The sequence below is a fragment of the Caloenas nicobarica genome, chromosome 3 (assembly GCF_036013445.1).
Source record: "Caloenas nicobarica isolate bCalNic1 chromosome 3, bCalNic1.hap1, whole genome shotgun sequence".
In the NCBI taxonomy this organism is placed as follows: Eukaryota; Metazoa; Chordata; class Aves; order Columbiformes; family Columbidae; genus Caloenas; species Caloenas nicobarica.
The window spans coordinates 77,658,314-77,677,782 of record NC_088247.1 but is presented as its reverse complement, the minus strand read 5'-3'; the positions used below and the strand labels follow the sequence as shown (position 1 = coordinate 77,677,782).

At 38.3% G+C, this 19,469-nt stretch overlaps 1 protein-coding gene across 1 annotated transcript; it reads left to right on the top strand.

Moving 5' to 3' along the window:
* Positions 1-13: 13 nt before the first annotated feature.
* Positions 14-18,937, top strand: RAB4A (RAB4A, member RAS oncogene family). The gene is made up of 8 exons (XM_065630462.1): positions 14-178; positions 7,317-7,397; positions 8,557-8,671; positions 10,200-10,262; positions 11,472-11,626; positions 12,559-12,654; positions 14,689-14,849; positions 16,187-18,937. The coding sequence occupies exons 1-7, from the start codon at positions 148-150 to the stop codon at positions 14,802-14,804; spliced, it is 657 nt and encodes a 218-aa protein (XP_065486534.1). The 5' UTR covers positions 14-147; the 3' UTR covers positions 14,805-14,849; positions 16,187-18,937.
* Positions 18,938-19,469: the final 532 nt, after the last annotated feature.

The following is a 19,469-nucleotide window of genomic DNA, read 5'->3' as shown; positions in this document are numbered from 1 at the left end:
AGCTGCGGCCGTTGGCGGCGGCGCTGAGGCGGGCCGGGGCGGCTGTCGCTGCTCCGCTTCCCTGCCGGCCCGCCCGCTCGGCTCTGCCCGTCAGCACCGTCCCCGGGCAGGGGAGGAGAAGAGGTGGAGGGGCTCGCCGCTCCTGAAATGTCGCAGACTGCCATGTCCGAGACCTACGGTAGGAACCGGGGGCGGGGCGGGGCGGGGCGGGGCGGGGGGACACTCCTCTTCCTCCTGCCCTCCGGGAGAGCAGGGCCAGGCCCGGGCAGGCACCTCCTGAGGAGCGGGGTAACGGCCGCTGCCGAGGGACGCGGCGGCGCGGGGAGCGCAGGTGCGGGCGGGGCGGCCGTGCGGGCCCCGCGGTGTGTGCGCCCCGCGGTGTGTGCGCCCCGCGGTGTGTGCGCCCCGCGGTGTGTGCGCGGCCGGTTTTGCCCGTTCCTGGGAGCACCGCAGCGCCCTTCCACAGAATCACGGAATGTCAGGGGTTGGAAGGGACCTCGAAAGATCATCTAGTCCGATCCCCCTGCCAGAGCAGGGACGCCCAGATGAGGTTACACAGGGAGGCATCCAGGCAGGTTTTGAATGTCTCCAGAGAAGGAGACTCCACAACCTCCCTGGGCAGCCTGTTCCAGTGCTCTGTCACCCTCACTGAGAAAAAGTTTCTCCTCGTATTTAAGTGGAACCTCCTGTGTTGCAGTTTGTACCCACTGCCCCTTGTCCTATCATTGGTTGTCACGGTTGTTCCCCTCGCTTTGTGGCCCGGGCTGGTGCGACAGTCAGCGTTCAGAATTATCTTTTGCAGTGTGGAGGCATTGACTCAAAATGTAAGTGGAACTTAGGCGAGGCAGCTTAGACACTGCTTGATATGGTTAAGTGAATTCAGAAGGAGAGTTGCGGTGCACGTTCTCTGTGGGAAGCTGCATGTTTCTTTAATTTGAGATTCTGTTCTTTTGAGGGTCAAGTTAGGATTTCGGTCCTGTTGTCTTAGGTTTTCAAACATCAGAAATAACTGTGAGAATGAGTTAGGGGAAAAGATCAGTGAATATATTCATACATCCCTATGTTGGCATGGATTTTTAACTACTACTGGTAGAAAAACATCTGAAGGAGTAAGTCATGAGGTGGGGAAGTGACTCAGTAGTACTCATTTCTCTTATAACTTGGCTTGAAGTAACTGTGTTTGCTTGATTCAATTTGGTTTTTCTCCTCATTCCCACAACATACAGTTCTGTAATATTTTGCATTATAAAAATGCCATGATACATGTAAACATGTTCAAAGTCCATGTGGTAAGTTGTTGAAGAGTACGATTGGAATTGAATACTGTGATAAACCCTTTCACTTGCCATTTTATAACTTTGTTGCAACGTTTTATCTTCAGTAGCTGTTCAGACTTAAGAGCTGAACTTGGGTCCTCTTGCTTTTAAAGCAGAGTCTTGAAAATAGGGAATAGTTTGGATAATTAAGCAAAATTGTACACAACAGCTCTGCTAACTGTGATGGGGGCTGCCATGGTCATTGGGAGTTCTTACTAGTAGGGTAACCTGATTGTGTCTGCTATGTAAATCAGTTTGTTTTCAATACCCTAGTCATCCGTACTTAAGATGTTTTGTCCCACTGGTTGGTGCTTCAGTGTACAGCAAATGCATAGAACTAAGGGGCAAAATGAGGCAAGAGTGTGGGGCAGCCTTTGAAGTGCAAAGGTTAGGATATTAGGACCCTGCTTCTTTGTTCCATGCTTTATTGAAACATATAAAACATACATGTAGAAAACAGAGGGATGTGCTTTGTAGATCTAGGTTTGAGTTTGAACTTAATTCTTCATGCTCTGAACTCTTGAGATCAAGAACTGGGATCACTTTGGCCATGCTTATAGTGGGATTGGTGGTCTCTAAGCAAATGGATTGGTAGACAACCAGAGTTGACAGAGAGGGTTTCAGTGATCCTCCTTTTTTGATATCGTAATAGTAAGCAAGCTAAATAGATTATTGTATCTTAGACAAGTACATTTGAACACTTTTTTCGCTGTTCCAGTAATGCAAAATAGTTGGTACTTTCCAATTGTTTTGGTGTCCTAGAAAACAAGCCCTTAACATTGAAAGTTCGCGGTTGTGGGTTCTTCCTTTTGTTTGTTTAATTCTTGGTTGGTATATTTCTGAGTTTCAATGTTGTATTCATATACAAGCTTTAAAAATTCTAAGCTAGAATACTTGAGAGTGTCAAGGTTTAGAGCAAATAGAAAAATAAAAACTAAGCTGTAACATAAAATTTAACAATGTCTGTACCATCTCTGACCATAATGGTAATCAGTATCTAATTTTGCGGTGTCCTGTCACATACGTAGCAGCCCAATTGACAGTTCAAAGTATACAGTATGATGTGACAACATCGTGGATCTTCTGTGCTTGATGAACTCTCTGGGATTTAATGTTCTCACTGTCCTAAACAAAGAGTGGTTTGTTTCTGACGAGCTGTTACAGTGATCATCAAGCCTGACAGAAGTATTAGGGCAATTTCCCCTTGGTGAGTGAGATCAGTGGTCACTGTATCACCTCAGTGCTGGAATTCCTGTAGCTTCTGCCCTTCTGGATGCTTATTCATGGATTGTGTTTTTCTTCTCATCACCTGGGTTATGACCCATTCTAATTATGTAACCTCAAGCTTTTCATCCCGTACAGGTAGGCTCAGAAAAGTGGTTGGTGGTTTGTTCGTCTGTTTTTCCAATGTCATTTTGCTGTCTGATTTTTATATGACTTCAGTTTTGCTTTTCTTCACTTCGAAAAGGGGGTATTTTTTTCAATATTTTTTCTCAGTCCATGAGGAATAAAGAACCTTTCCTCTGGTCTGTCCTTTCTGCCTATTATATTTCATTATCCACCTCAGTTAATTTACATGTCTCTTCCTCTTTTCTTTTTTTTCCTCCCTGAGTTATTTTCTCTGTGTCAAACTCTATCTGCTTTGAAGCTTTTCTGTTCACCCAGTTTTCCCAACTACTTCTGTCCCTTACTGTGATTCTTGTCTCTTCCCTCTTTTCAAGCAAGGTCTGTAGCATCTCACAGTCTTGGCACTAAATGCTTTGTTCACAATCTGTATTTTCTCTCCTGTAGATTTCTTTGGTCAGTTGTGTATTTTCTGTTCTTAGCTTTCTAATCTGTTTATCCCTTTCCTATGTGATCAATTTATTCCCCTTACAAAGCATCAAAACCAAACCAGTCATGAATACAAGAAAACTCCATGTGTTGTGGGACTAAGTTTGGAAAGAACATTTTACTGCTGCTTTTGGGAGAGGAGGGTAATTCTTTAAGAAGTTTATCTTGTAACATAGGAAACAAATCTCTTATTCATAGGAAAATTATTTTGAGTTTTCTGAGACACAGTGACCTCTGTAGGTAGTTTCCATGTAAAAACAAATGCATGCTTTCTCCTGTTTCCCAATGCAAAATGTAAGCACTTTTGTGTTATGGTAAATATAAACTGAAATAAAAATGGTTAACCCTTAATAGGTAAATGCAAAGTAACTTTGCAATTTTAGGTGGTAGAAAGACAGAAGAAAGGCTGTACTATTTTTGAGTAAATGTGATCTATAAGATTCCAGTCAAATCTCTTCAGTCCTTATTTCCCACTGTTTTCTCCACCAGTGTCTGGTCACATAATTTTATCAATCTCTGCCATTGTCAGAGAATGTGTAGTTTTCCTGTCCATTTAAAAATATTCTTTTTTGGTCTGGACAATTTGACTCTTTCTCCCCATCCCCACCACTTATCTAATAGTCTCTGCATTTATCACCTTGGCCTTCAGTTTATTTCAAATCTGATTTTATTGCTTTGAGGACATAGCTCTTTTGCTTGTAAGAAAACAGATCTTCCCTCTTTCAAGTATTAAGGTTTATCTCTTCTACCTGTTTATCTTGTTAATGCATTGCTAGAGAAAGGAGTAAACAGGGAGCAGCTCCTCTTTGCTCTCAGAGGCAGCATATGCCAGTAGGAATGCTTCAGAACACTCTTTCCTTGTGCAGGCTTCTGCAAAATAGAAGACTATAATGGATCTAATAGAAAGATTAGTCTTCTATAATAGAAGACTGTAATAGATCTACCTACCAGAAGACTCTGTTTTCATGGCATGAATGAGAGACCTTCCAAAGCGTCAGCATTAGTGCATGTAAGTTCCACTCTTTATCAAGGAGTTGGAAGAAGACCAAAGTGAGATTGAGGGAATAATTTGGGCAGTTTTTTCCCCTTTTGTATTAGCAAGCATGTAAGGAACAATTCTCATTACATTTTAAAGACTACACTGCAGTAGCTCAGAAGCTGTTCAATTATTCTATCTGCTGCAGGCAACTTCAGTCAAAGGAGCAGGTTGGATGTCTGGGGGTGGTTTCCACATCAGACGTCTGGTTTTGCTGGTACTTGACTCAAAGTTCACAATTGTCTCCCTTCACCTTTCCCCTCAGCTCCCCTTCCTCCCTCAAAACCTGTAGTTTAGCTGCTGGTGCATCTTTGGAGTGGAGCCGCAGTTTTAGTCCTTTTCACCTATGCTACAAAATTTTTTTTGTTCCCTGTACTCCTTACCCAGTTTGGGATCACATAATGGATGTAGCTCATGGGGTAGGGGTGTGTAAGTTGATTCTTTTTTTTGCCTTATTTCCTTAAACATCCATGATATGTCATCTTAAATGTCTTTATGCTTTCTCTAGTGCATGTCATGTAACCAACCCTTTTTCCTTTTGGCACAGAGTTCAGTTTTTGTCCTAAATCCTTTCTGTATAATGCTGATCTGCTGATCAGCCTGTAAGTACAGGCAAAGCGCTTCAACTTTTCTAGTCCTTTTCAGCAGCCAGCGTGGTAGCAAGCGTTTGTAACATCTGAAAGATGTTGCTTCTCAGCTTTTCCATGAAGGAGGAACAACAGGATTCAAAAGAAAAACTTATCTAGGGTGGCAGCCTTGGCAGCTAATTGGAATGATGAAGCTCAGAGCTGCTTTGTCAGTTGGGGGAAAAAAGCTGTGAAATGAAGTGACAACTTCTCTGGGAAGAGGACACCAAAAAAAACCCCAAACCCTAGAGCAATTAAGCAGTATTGCGAGCACTAGAATATGAGTTGCATTTGGTCACATTGCAAAAAGTGAATATATCGAAGTTTTTCCTGAGTGTGAGTTCACAGTTACAGTTGGGCTAAAAGAAGCTATCTGTCCAATCTCATTCCGTTTCTGTGTTTCTGACCTGTGCTAATTTTTTAAATTCACCTGTATAATTAAAATAGAAGATATTTCATGTTCTAAATCAAGCAATAAAAAAAGTTTTTAAAATATAATGGATGTGACTATGTCTCAGAACATCTTGCATTTTGAGGAACTCTCTGAAAGTGCTAAAACCAGTGAGATTACACACACCCACAGTAGTTTAAATATACAAAAAGGTACACAAGGCAGCTAACTAGTGATATTTGGTCCATAAAAAGAGAACTTGCCTTTCTTTCAGAGATGATTTTTTTCTTAATCTAACACTTTGGGACGGTTTATGATATTTACATTTCATGGTAACAGTGAAGATTCGATAAAATGAAACATTCTCAGTTTCAGTGTGTTTTGCAGTTGAGACGACATGAAGGGTTCTTCTTTACAGGAGATAGCATGCAAAATTTTCACAACCTGAAGCAAAATCCTTTTTGTAACTATTTTTTTCATCCAGAAAGCATGAGCAGCTGAGTGGGGGCGTGAAGAATGAGATGAGTTTGGAACAGAATGTCTTGAGTGTGTAAATGGTCATATTTGTGAGGAAGGAACAGCAATCTCTTTCTGAGAAGGGCAGAATACAGAATCTATACCAAGCCTGTTCCGACATTTGAAACAAGAAAAATCATGCAAAGGTAAAATGAAAAAAAGGCAAAAGTCCTTAGTGAAACACTACCTCATTTTAAATATGAATAAAATTTGGAAGATGGGTGAAGACAAAGGATGGTGCACATTCCCAGGACCCACAGCCCTCTGTTTTGCTATTGACTTTTTAACAGTAGGAATTTTATTACTGTAGGAGAAACTTGGCTTGTTGCTTTTGCCATTGCTAAGGAGTGTTTATGATGTATCCTAACAAATAACAATTCTTGCCTGAAGTAGAATGGGCACGTAGGTTTGCGTGCATGTTAAATTCTATTTGTAAAACTAAAGATTCAAATGAGGTTCTGATAGTATGTTAATGCTTTGACTTGCTTAGCATAGTCTTTTTTTTTTTTTTTTTTTTAATTCTGCCATGCCCAGGCCAATATCTGTGTAACCCATTTGACAGCTCTGAACACTGTTAATGAACACTGGTTTTATTCTTGTTGATATTGCAGACAATCCTTTTCACTGCATGCTTACTGGATGTCTTCTGGAGACCTCCTATGTTTATAAGAGAAACCACACGTGCTGCTGGTAGAAAAATAAAGAAAATAAATAGTGAACAAATAGTGAATCTTGAACTAACTGTAAAGCTTGCCTTAATGGCTATATATTAGTGGAAGCAATTGTAAACTTTCTAATAGCAGTTTATCAGTGTATGTGTTTGAGAGTGGTATGTCAAGGGAACTTTCTTCAGTCAAACTGAAAGCAGATCTGGGGAGGTAGTATTAAAGCATTATATGTGACTGTTAAAACAATACAAATGGACCGTAAATCTTGAATACATGTATTACTAATGAGCACTGATGTCAATGGCTCGTAAACCGGTAAAGTGCCAGGAGTACCTGGATCTTAATTTACCATGTGGAGGAAATGTGAAAGCAGGCATCCCAGAATAACAATTCTCATTTGTAAATTTTGTAGAAAAATATTGTTGTTCCAGTTTTACAAATATTATAACAAAGTGTAAGTGTTAAGCAGTTCATATAGACAAGTTCAACTTAATGTGAACAGAATTTTAAAAATACAACAAAGTACAGAACCGTATAGATTTTTAGAGACTACGTCTTTATATAGGGCATTTGCACTGACTATAGTTAATAGCTTACATACCCTTAAAACAGGTTGCTGGGATATGAACCAGCCATATAGCTATAATTCAGCCTATTTTAACTCAATTTCCATTTCCTGTTTCCATCTCTTCTAGTCATTCATGTATCTCCATAAACAAATACTATTCTTAGCTCCTGCTTTGTAGCATCGCTATTGAATACACTGGGTTATTCTTCATATTTATTGTTATTTTGCTAATTTTGTCATCTGTTCCCTTCTCTTTGAAATAACAGCTACTAGAGAATATCTGGCTTGTGTACTTGGTCTTGTCCCAAAAATGTGACTGCATACTAAAATTTAGCAATTTTTTTTTGTCTTTCAACCTTCAGATTTCCTGTTTAAGTTCTTGGTCATAGGAAATGCTGGAACTGGAAAATCCTGTTTACTACACCAATTTATTGAAAAGAAATGTAAGTGTATATGAACACAGTAAGAGTTCTCCATTGCTTGGTACCACAGATAAAGGCTCTGCCCACATGAGTATCTATTCTTCGTATGGAAGTTCCTGTAACTCTCTTAGTTGTCTAGATGTGGATTTTGACTGAGAATTATGTTCAGAACCATGCTGTGAATCTTTATTGCTCGCTGTTTGCCTCTAATCAAAAGCCCGATGTTGAGTGGTATTCTCTACTGCTCTCAAATAAATATAACAGGATGTTGATGAAAATACAGACTTTTTGTGAGAATTATATCTTGTGTCTATAAGCTGCCCTAGGTATATAGTAGAGACTTGAATCTTTTAGAAATAAATACTGAGCAGATGAAAGAAAAGTTGAATTGCTTGACTAGGTTTAGAAAGCCTATGGTCTTTTTCCAAATAAAGAGACACTCTGTGGTCTTAGTTAAGGCCTGTGTTCTATGATAAATATTGGTAGAGACTTCATTGTAAATGTTATTTAGAGATTAATAGATGATATAAAAGAAAAATTCTTGTTGGTTAGTGCATTCAGCATCATGATTTAACATAAATAATATGTATTTAAAACCTTTGTAAATCTAAGGTGACTGTTATCTTTCTCAACCAAATGGTAATTCACCTTATTTCTTGAGGAATAGCTCTAGGATAATTATGTGTAATCACTAAGGAACGTGGCATGATTCTATGATTCAACTTGAACTGTGACCTTGCTTCTAGCAAGGACAGTTCTATATTGCTGAGAAGCTGTGATATCAACAGTGTACATAGAGCAAGTATCTTAATTGAATGCTTTAAAGAAGTAGTAGCTCTTGCTTATTCATGGGCGAGGCTGTGTCTTTTTGTGTTCTACTTTTCCATGAATTTTAAGTTGCATGAAAGTGCTAGAAAACACAGTTGGAGGAAAAAAAGCGTACAAAAGTTATCTTGCCATTTATTAATGTGAACTGGGAATTATTTGATTAAGGCAGGCCTTTCTAGTAGTAATTTTGAATTGAATAGATTGGAAGAATGTTTATTTCTGCATGATGGTAGTAGACTTATGAGTGGCACTGAATCTGATGATTCAGGAAGTAGTTTGTAATTCAGTTTGTGTATTCACTCTAAATAATCTCCATATAAGTCTTGTTTTATTTCTTTTTTTTTTTTTCCAGTCAAAGATGACTCAAATCATACTATAGGAGTGGAATTTGGTTCAAAGATCATAAATGTTGGTGGTAAATATGTAAAATTGCAGATATGGGATACCGCAGGACAAGAAAGATTCAGGTACCCTTCTCAATAATTTTATTAAGTTTTTGTTATTAAACTGTTGCTGTGGGTGTTGGGTATTATTTATCCTTGCTTATAAGTAGGCATAATTCCTTGGTCAGTGGAATTGCTTGTCTGCTTTCGTATTATTATCTAGGCCAGGTCTTCCAACTTGGACATAGCGACATAGATCCATTGACTTCAGCAAAGCAATGCCGCCTTGCAGGATCTGAGGTTCCGCCCTTTCTTCCATTGTGTATTTTCTGTGCTAAGGTATATGAGTAGAATATGTGGCTAAAAGTTTGTTCACAAGCCAAAATCAGCATAGTTTTTCAACTAACTGCATGTATTTAATTCTGTGTTTAGAAGATCTTCTATTGGTTAGAATAACTGAATACCAGGAAGTTGTAAGCTGTTCAAAATCTGCATGAGAATTTCGTAGTATAATATTATTTTATTAGAGGGGAAAAAAATCAGTTGTTAGTTTCACTTGGCTAAACACATTTCTAGAAAGACTGAGGTCTCTTAGGTGTCTTGAAGAAGCAGCAAGGTATTTGTCAGCTTAGAGCCACCACTGTATTTTTAATGCTGTATTTTAACTGTGTCATACATCTGAGGCATAGATCAAACTCAGTAAAGATCTAATGTAGCCCTGAGTACATTTGGCATCAAATAGGACATCAGGTTTTTTATCTTTTTGGAGGATGAGGAGTGTGGGGGAGGTTTCTTTGGTTTGGGGAGGGCAAGCAGTTGTTAACAAAGGTGACTATGGTGGTAGAAGTCTGAGTAATGGGCAGCAATACAGGTAAATATCCTCTGTTAGACAACTTATTTGGATACATCTGTGACTGGGTAAAGCTGGGCAATACTAGATAGTCTCCATTAATGAGATCTCTTCAGTGTTTTGGCCAGGTATCCTGGGATTCTGAGGAGCCTGGAGGCTCTGTGCTTTCAGAGGCTTGTGCAAATTCTGCCCTTTCAAGTTCAGAGTGTTCACAGACTTGCAGGTCCTTTTTTTTCCTGTTGCTTTTTATACTCTGTCCAGTTCTTTTCATTTTAAGGCTGATCACACCTCTGTGTAGTTAGCAGATTTTTTTTCTTCTTCCTCTACCTTTTGAAGGATGCTTTGCTTTCCTTGCCTCCTTTTCTTCAACTTAAGGAGTCTTAAATTGTTCAATTACAGCTACGTTGCTCATTCTGTCCTCATTGCTGAGAGTTGGTTATGCTGTTTTCATGCCACAGATATCCCCATCAGCTCCTAGTTCTGGATCAGGCCATATAGTATGATGATATGTGTAGCTTCAGCAGCACACAGTTCATAATGGACTTTGAGAATCCCTGTACAGCTCTATTTAGTGAAAGTTCTTCATCAGAAGTCTGGTTGTAAACAGTCTGCTGCTGCACAGCTAATAATGTTGTCTAAAACCACATTTTATTTTAAATATGTAAATGAGAATTCTGTTTCATAATATAGATTGCATTGTATTAACCCAGATTTCAAACAATGAAGATATTACAGAAATGTACATCTATAATTCTGTTTCAGGTCTGTAACAAGGAGTTACTACAGAGGAGCTGCAGGTGCTTTGCTTGTCTATGATATAACCAGGTAAGAAAGCCAGTAACTCTTTCTTGTAGACTACCAGATACAATTAATGCATAATGATTCCTCCCCAAGTACCTAATCCTCTAATGGAGAATGAACAGGAAGAAAAGAAGTACAAAAAGTATCATAGAATCATTCTTCTGTTTTATTGCCTATTTGAGTTTTAGAACTTGCTTACATGACGTATTGTGAATGTCATCAATGTAAACAGTCTCAAATACAAGCGAATTGGCCCACCAGTAGCTGTTCTAATCATGGTGGACTACAGGTAACCACTGGCTCAGGAAGCTTTGCAACAGAAACTAAGAGTGGACTGTACCACCTCTAAGGTGGTACACCCTTGTTTTGGGGAAACTGCTTAATAATATGCTGGCATAACAGGTCATCCTCTGGAGGAGCTAGCTTTACCTACACATTCCTTAACTGTAGCCCAAAATTGTGTTCATCTCTGCATCTTTTAATATTTTAATATTATAGGCAGCCAATAGAATACCTTACCTTTACACATTTCCACTTTTTTTTCCTGGCCACTATTGACTGATATTTGTCAGGTAAGTTTTGTGTTGGTTAATGGTGATTTGCTAGACCTGCTGCTTTTTGTCCTGTGAGCGGACTGTTTTCCTCTGAGCAGCCTTTGAAATCTTTGTGCTTGGGGTCAGCTGGACTCATCTGTCAGTCTTACTACTTGACTGCTTTATCTTTGACCGCCACTGCAATGATTAATGGCGTGTTCAGGGTAACTGCCTGCAATATTATTGGTCTTGACACAAATGTGAAAGTTCAGGCACACAATTCTGCACAAGTGTAGTAAATTCTTACAATCCCACATGTAACTTAAGTATCAGTTGAATTCCACGTTAAACAATAACTCATTCTGTTATACCAAAATTTCATGCACAAAAGGCTGAAACTAGATTAGCACTTAAAATTTTAGTTTTTCCCATTAACAGGTTGTTTTGTAATTGTGTGTATTTATTTATATGTTATTGTTGATTTAATTTTGCTTTGTAAGAACTTTAAGCTTTTAAATAGTTTTATGAAGGAGCTTGATACTCTTCTCTGTTTGTAGCTGGCATATTGAGTAGGTGACTTACATGACTAGCAGCAATTAGTTGTTTGCCACAAATATAGATTTGCCTTCTGAGTTTTAGTTCAGTGGTCTGTTGAGGAGAAATAAGTGTGTTCTAATAAAGAATGTCACTTTCTACATAGCCGGGAAACCTACAATGCACTTACTAATTGGTTGACGGATGCAAGAATGTTAGCAAGTCAAAATATTGTGATAATATTGTGTGGAAACAAAAAGGATCTTGATGCAGATCGTGAAGTTACTTTTTTAGAAGCATCCCGATTCGCACAAGAAAATGGTAAGCAGTACAAAATCTTCATGTAGCATTCAAAGATATTTAACTTCTTTATTTTTTGTGCAGCTAGGAAGTACTTTTCCAATTGTACCTTGTAAAATATCTACAGAATAGAGCGTTCTGTCAGTATATGAGGCATAGAGGGAGGACAGTGCCTGCAGTAAAAACTATAATACGTGTACTATTTAAGTCTGGTTACCAGTGATTCTTCCAGTCACAGCTACTGCTTAAAAAATACTTTCTATGTGGAGAGATATTCCCTAGGGAATGTAATACAACTTCAGGTATCGTCTTGCCTTCAAAGGGTTGAAGAGAAAATGAAGAGCATGATTTCCTAGTTTTCAGCATCTTGTAGATTCTGTAAATGATAGACAAGGTTGGATGGGGTGTGCTGCAGTTGGAAGCAGTGAGTTTTGCTCATGGGGAAACTGTGTTCAGTGCATGACGTGGATCCAGAGGACTATTACCTGGTCTGTAGTATTCAGAATTTCCAGTCTCAGGACACATTAGCAGCTAAAGCGAGTCTCAGTCTGAGCTTCTGTGCTGCAGTCCTGCCATCAGTAAAATCTAGGTTTGCTTTTAGAAATCAATTATAAGTCATCATTTCTACCAACTATGGCTACTGGCTGTCCTTTTGCATATAACTTTCTCCTAATGGGAAACTAGATTAACTACTTTGGTTTCATGTGCTATTTTGCATGCTCAGACAGGTTATCATCTTTGGATTCCAGTTTTCTAGGATTAGTGTATAAACTTCAGAGGAAGTTTTACATGGTTTTGCCATCAAAACCTACATTTTCCAGACCATACTATTTGACAATAGTTCTCCTTAAGAAAATTTTTATTGTTCTAGCTTTCATGCCTTGAATTACTATATCAGATACTCCAGACTTGTTCTGAGATTGTTCGTCTGCAATATTATCTGTCAAATGCAGAGCTGATGTTCTTGGAAACAAGTGCACTAACAGGGGAAAATGTCGAAGAGGCCTTTGTACAGTGTGCAAGAAAAATACTCAATAAAATTGAATCAGGTAAATTGAGATTTATAATCTTTTAATGTTTATTTTGGTTTTGTTTGGGTGGGGTTCTTTTTGTTTGTTTGATTTGGGGGTGGGGGAGAGTGTGTTTGTTTTTTCTCTGAAAACTAAAAGTACACATGGAAATATCACCATTCAAAGTTCTCTAATAGAATTAACCCAAAGAACCACAATTTCATTGTCATAAAGTAACCCATTTGGTTTATAGCTGTTTCCCATATGTTTTAATAGGAATGGACGTCTAAGTCAGATCTGTATATCTAAAGGGGAGGTGGCGTGAATTATGGATGTTTTTACACAATGTTTACCTTAACAGTCAGCTCTGAGTGTGGCCTGTGCATTCTGTGGGTTGCCATGTCCCTACTAACATCAAGCCTGACACTAGACAGTTTTAGCAATGCAGAATAAAAACCTAGTATCAGGGCAGACATAACTTTAATTCTGCTTCTTACATGGAAATAGGGTTAAGAGAATTTGAACAGTAATACTAAAAATTTCAGGGGTGTTTCCTAGCAACTGTGTTTCTCTGAAGTGACCTTCCTGCCTCTCAGTTGGAACCATTTTCACTTTTGCAGATCTAGAAATATACCAGAAGCTTCTCAGCACAAGTGGGCAGGTTTCTATCAGAGACAGGCTTCTAAGTGTTAGGTGTCATTACAGCTAATATGCATTCCAGTTTTCCTCTCCTAGCTGTTTGATATCTTCAAAGTTTTAAGTATTGGCCATATTGAAAAGTCTATTTCAGACTCTAGTTACATATTTGGAATGCCAAACACAATTTTTTAGATTAAAAGAATATCATATTTTTAGAGGAATTTCCTAATTACTGCCTCAAATTAATGCTAAACAGCAGCTTTTATTTTAACCACACAAACAAAAACAAACAAAAAACCCCACAAAATAAAGTACCACAATACACCAAACAGCAAAGTAAAGCTAATTTCTCATGATACTGTTGTTCCATGACTGATTTGAAGAGGCATTACCACAACAGAAGAAAGTCCTTTTTTCTGCGACCTGCTCCTCTTTTCTTTGTAGCGGCACACGTGCACTGAATCATGGAAGAGTTGAGACTGGAAAGAACCGATGGAGGTCTCTAGTCCAGCCTCCTGTGTAAAACACTTTCAGGGTGAGAGCAAGTTGCCTGGGGCTTGTCAAGGCACATTTCGAGATGCTCCAGGAATGGAGATTCCACAGCCCCTCTGGGCAGTGTGTCCTGGTGCTAACCATTTGCTGCTACCTACTTAGTCTCTGGCCTGTACCAGTGCTTGGGCTTGTTCATCACAGGTGCAGAGCTCTGCACGTGTAGTTGCTGAATTTCATGAGGTTCCTCTAGCTCAGCCAAGGTCTTCCCTGAATGGCAGCCCCACCCTTGAGCTATCAACTGGTCCCCTCAATGTGGTGTCATCTGCTGACTTACAAAGGGCTCACGTGTGTGCAATGAACCTGAATAAGTGATCTGGATTATTCAGAGGGATTCTTTGTCTTGTGTTTTGGTTTTTGTGTTGTTGTGGTTTTGTTTGTTTGTTCTTTTTTTAGACTAAATATTTCTAATCTTGGCCAGTCCACCAAACAGCGCTAAGAACATTTCTGATGGCACAGGGTACGGAGTAGGCAGAAATGAATACCAGAAGCAGGGAAGGTTGAGATCATTTCCTCTGGGGGCAGTGCTTTATGGAATCCTACTTGATTGGATCCTATTGATCCATTTTTGTTTGGCTTGGTATCTACAGTCCTATTTTCTTTGCATATTGGTTTCCGAAGGCGGGTAGTTTTTAAGAGTGTTTGCAGAAGACACTTTGGACGTTTCCTTTGTTGGAAGTACTTAGTGCAAATACATTTATTGTTGCAGCCTAACTCGGAGACAAACTGTGTTGTCATTATGATTAAGCGCACATGGTTGAAATTACAGGAGAAAATTATACAGGTTATCATTATGCATCTTTTTAATCCAATGGTTGTCAGTTAAATTGGAATGTATTATTTGCATATGATCCATCTTCTTGTGACCATTTTGTTTCTCATCAGGAGAACTGGATCCAGAAAGAATGGGCTCCGGTATTCAGTATGGAGACGCTGCCTTGAGACAGCTGAGATCACCACGTAGAGCACAGGCACAAAGTGCTCAAGAATGTGGATGTTAAAGAAACAAAACACAAAATCCCAAATACTTACTTTAGATACAGAAGGTAAGGTTACAAAAATCTCAGGGTGTTGGGTAAATTACCATATTTCGTAAACGTGCTGTATCAAATGCTTGGCTTTTTCACAGTTAGCCTGTAAAATAGCATAAAATCTAGTGAAATAATGCACAGTAGAATGGATTAATTTTTTTATACTTTGATTTTTCTTCTCCTTCTGCCCACTAAAGCAAGACTAGTGTTCTTACTGAAGTATTTCCAGATCTTTGCTTACTCTGAGTAAGGCTGTGGAAAGCATTTTAAAATTCTGTATTCTTGAAATGCATTATAGCCCTAATAGTTACCTAATGCCTTGTAGAGAAAATGAGTCATTTCTATTGTATTGTGGACAAATATTACTAAAAATGAGAATTCACAAAATGTATGGTACAATATCTTGTCCAAAGATATTATATAGACTTTTCTGAAAATATGAAGTTTAAAGACTGAGATTTGAAAATTAAAGGTAATATTGGATTTTAACTTTCCACTTTTTTTTTTTTCCCCCCTTACTAAAAGCAGCCTGAGGTTGTTCTGATTCCTGTCTGCTATGAGCAGAAATGTAAACAAGAGAATAGTAGTATTTGCTGCTTAAGCAGTGTTGCAATCAAAAGTAGCTCTTCTAGGGCTGCTGCAGCCTATGGAATGTTGTGCAGTCTTCTAAAAGTCTTCCAAAGGCATTCTTCAGGGAAAGCAAGGAACAGACTTTTCCCCTTAGCAGTCGTAGTGGAAGAGATGAAAAAGTCACATAATCTACACTGAAGAACAGCTTGGTGGTTAGTCTTTCTTATAAACAGTTGTCCTTAAGATACCTTTCAATATTCATGGACTTTACTTAACTCCTTGCAGTATGTAAGCAGCTCTTAGGACAGTCCTTTCTTCCTGTGCAGTTAATTATTTTGATACAATGAATGCTTATTTCTCTAATACGAGGACAGTGATACCAAATTAAAGTAGTACTGCAGGCATAGTTACTGCATCATTTTTACTGTATTCATTTTTTTATCAGTTTAAGCAATGTTCACCAGCAGAAGCTTTACAGAATGTTAAATAAGGCAGCATACAATTCTACGTTCTCATGTTTTGTGTTGCATTCTGGGAGCTTAGCTTGCAATTAAAGCTCACAATTTTAAATAATGTATAGGAATCCTTGAACACCTTTCCTCTGTTATTTTCCTCCTATAAAATATCATCCCTCAACTAAGAAACTACTGGAAAAGGGCATTAATTTAGTTCAGGTTTGGTACAGCTCTACAGGAATGGATATTTATTGAACTTCTTTCAGGAGCTGAGTTTTCAGATTGATCAGATGTAGATAATTGATAGAGTTCTTGTGTATTTTACAGCTGTCCTTACAAATGGTATTTGAAGAAACAGAAAAGCTTGAAGGCTGTGCAGTTTTTAAAAACATCTTTCCACTATCTACAAACAGAGCAGTCCACTGCTGACAGAAGAGTGTGCCATATGCTGTGGGGCAGGAACGTTCACATGACACAAAAGTCTGCAAAGTGAACGTGATAATTTGGTGGACAATATTGAGACTCATGCCTGTATGTAAACATTTTCTGTTACCTGTTTTTTGTTCTTTCACCTCCTGTTTAAAGCGTTGCTATATACTGTAAATAATGTAACAGTAAATTTACAAAGCATGGTATACTTATATATGCTGATAGAATGTTGCACTACAAGCAGTTTCATATTTTATTTTTTTATCATATAAACAAATTTAACTGAAGTAGGCTTTGTTATGTTTGTTTGTTGCACAACAGTTTATGACCTGAATTATAAAACCACTGGCACTGTCAGTGAGGGCTTGTTTTATTTTTTCCTACTTAGTTTGCCACATTCTAACAAGCTGTTGACATGACGTGATTCTCAGCATATCATTAGGACCCATACTTATGTCTACTAATATGTCAAGTTGGAAAAGTAATTTTTATTTATGTTCACATGTCCTATTTTATCATGGTTCTTAACTAAGTTCTGAAGGTCTTTTGTCAAACTTCAAAAGTTTAGAAAAAATATTTTTAGCTTCTCAAATGGCTGTTGACTGACTTGGATTTTTTCTTGGTCCTGATGTTTTGTATAGCACTGGCATCATGAAGGTGGAATGTATATGTGAACAGAACTGTGCATGTTCTGTGTGTGTTGTAATTCTAGGGCAGGGGCATGGGCTTATGGAGAATTGTCAGTAGGATTTCTCCTAACCTCTTATCACAAGCAGAGCAATCAGCTGTGGAAATATGATCTCTGAAGCATACCTGAGAAGGTACAAACTGAACTCAAATGGGTGGTTCTGAAGTATCCTGAATGTATTAAATTTAAAATACTAATTTCTTTCTCTTAAAAACTCAAAGTACAATTAAGAACTTGAATTTTAAAATTAGACTTTAAAATGAGGAACTTAGAGTCTGTCTTGCTGGAGCTGTACCTGTGAGCTTCATGTGCATGTACTATATGGAATACTGTCCACATTGCTCCCAGGAGACTTGTGTGATGGAAGGAAAAAAACAAGTGTACTACTTCTTCCTAGGAAGCTCAAGGTGAGGAGTTCAGCTTTGGTACTGTTTTGTTTGGTTGGTTTTTTTTGTTTTTTCTATGTTAAAACACACAGTTCAGACCTTCCTGCCCTCTTTCTATTGTGGGGAAGATGTGTGGGGCAATAGATTAGGAATAGTGTCCTCATTCCTCAGCTGGAGATGAAAGAGACTTGCAGAGGGTCCAAGAGAGAGGACTGAACCACAAATATTGCATATCATTTTTACAGTGCCATGACAACTGATCAGGTAAGAGACCTGTGGCTCTCGTTCTGCCAGATAAAGAGCTGCAGAACTACACTAGCTGAATTCAACCAGTTCAGGGGGACAATTTCACTTGCACAGATGGAAATCACCAGTGACATCTCCCTGGAAGTGCAAACAAACACAAAATAACTGATTTGATCAGAATCCAGTATTGAAATTCTAAGGTCAAACATACTTTGGTATTTTCTATATATGAATCTTTTCTATTTAAGGGTTACTTGTCAAATGCATGTTTAAAAACTAAACCAGAAAACTGAACTGGTCCTGTAATTTAGAGGGTAGTTAAAGCACAAGAGCAAAGCAAGAACGTTACACAGAGGTATACTGTCATTCATGGAATTAGAATTGTATTTAAAACTGGTCCCTTTGTCCTGACAGTTTCAGTTCAAATGGATGCTTGTCTGAAAACTATACACCTTAGGTCATCTCTGAATTCAAAGGAATTGTTTACTTTGTACTTGAAAAGTCTAGGCTTAGTTTTAAAAAGGCTGTTGGGTCCAAAGAGTTTTATGTTGTATCTCTCTCCCTTATATCTTACTATATTTAGGATTGTATTTGTTGCATAAATTCTTACAAGGAAGAGAATACTTTTTGGGAATAGTTGTTATAATGTAAGGTATTTTTGAAGCAGCTTAACTGTGCATTTATAACAACATCAAAGAACTCTAGAGAAACTTACCTGTCTTAATTCTCACTCAATTTATTTTGGCTTCCAGTACTCAAAACTGAAAGTCCTCTGAAGTAGATGTTGGATGTAGTTGTCTCCTCCACCAATCCAAATGGCATATTATTATAATAACCAGGATGTGTTGTGTTTTTGCCAGAATTAGGGAGGGTATTGGTTCCAAAACCCCAAACCAGCTCTGGAGCACTGGGAAAAGCTGAGGTATTGGGGAGTCTCTTCCCACCTCATCACAATCTAATCAGTTTCCTTGGTACACTGACAGAAGTGAAGGCTGAGCATACACTCACCAGCTAGGACATACCACAAGTAAAGCTGAAGGTCTGTTTCCTGCCACTGTTACAACAGTTAAAGTGGTGTTGGCTGTTGATCAAAACTTTCCATTATTACAGTAGCAGCTGAAAGGCACAGGGGACTGTTGCTTAATTCTGTTGCTTTAAAACAGAAAATTTTAGGGGTTTGGCAGGGATTTTTCTTATCCTTCCTGTCCTTTTCCCTTTACATGTAAAACTGGCCTCTCTTGTTTACTTGGTTCTTATGATCATTTTGGTCAAGTGTTTGTGGTTAAGAAGCAGTAAGTTTTATTCTTTTATTCTTTGTTTAACCAACCGTCTTACGCTGTCCCCTTTCTACCTGGAAGGAAAGAATAGTGTCAGTATAATGAGTTTATACAACTTTATACCTTTTTTTAAATGTATACTCTTACTGTATATGCATTAACCAGGTTAATGTGTGTGTTTTATAATGCTGCATATCTCACTGACATTTTAAAAAGAAACTTTCTAAAATGGCAACTCCTGATGGACATACTGTTAGAAGCAGTAGCTCTCACCAATGCAAGCTATATTGTTTACTGTTTTTCCTCTGAGGGTTTTTTATTTCTAAAAATAAAAATTTTACAGCCCTGGAATAAAGGTTAAGCTTTGGAATTATAGTTCACACAGCAAACCAAACCTAGCTTGCCTAAACAGTAAGTGATAAATAGGTTAAATTATCTGGTTTTAATGTAAAAGTCTTACTTTACCAAAGCAAGGTGGCTTAGAGTTTTACATGAAATAATACTGGGTACCTATATCCTAGGATTTATTGGATGTGGAGCTTTAGCTGTTCAGACCTCTAAAAGATTTAAATGTCGTATTAAAG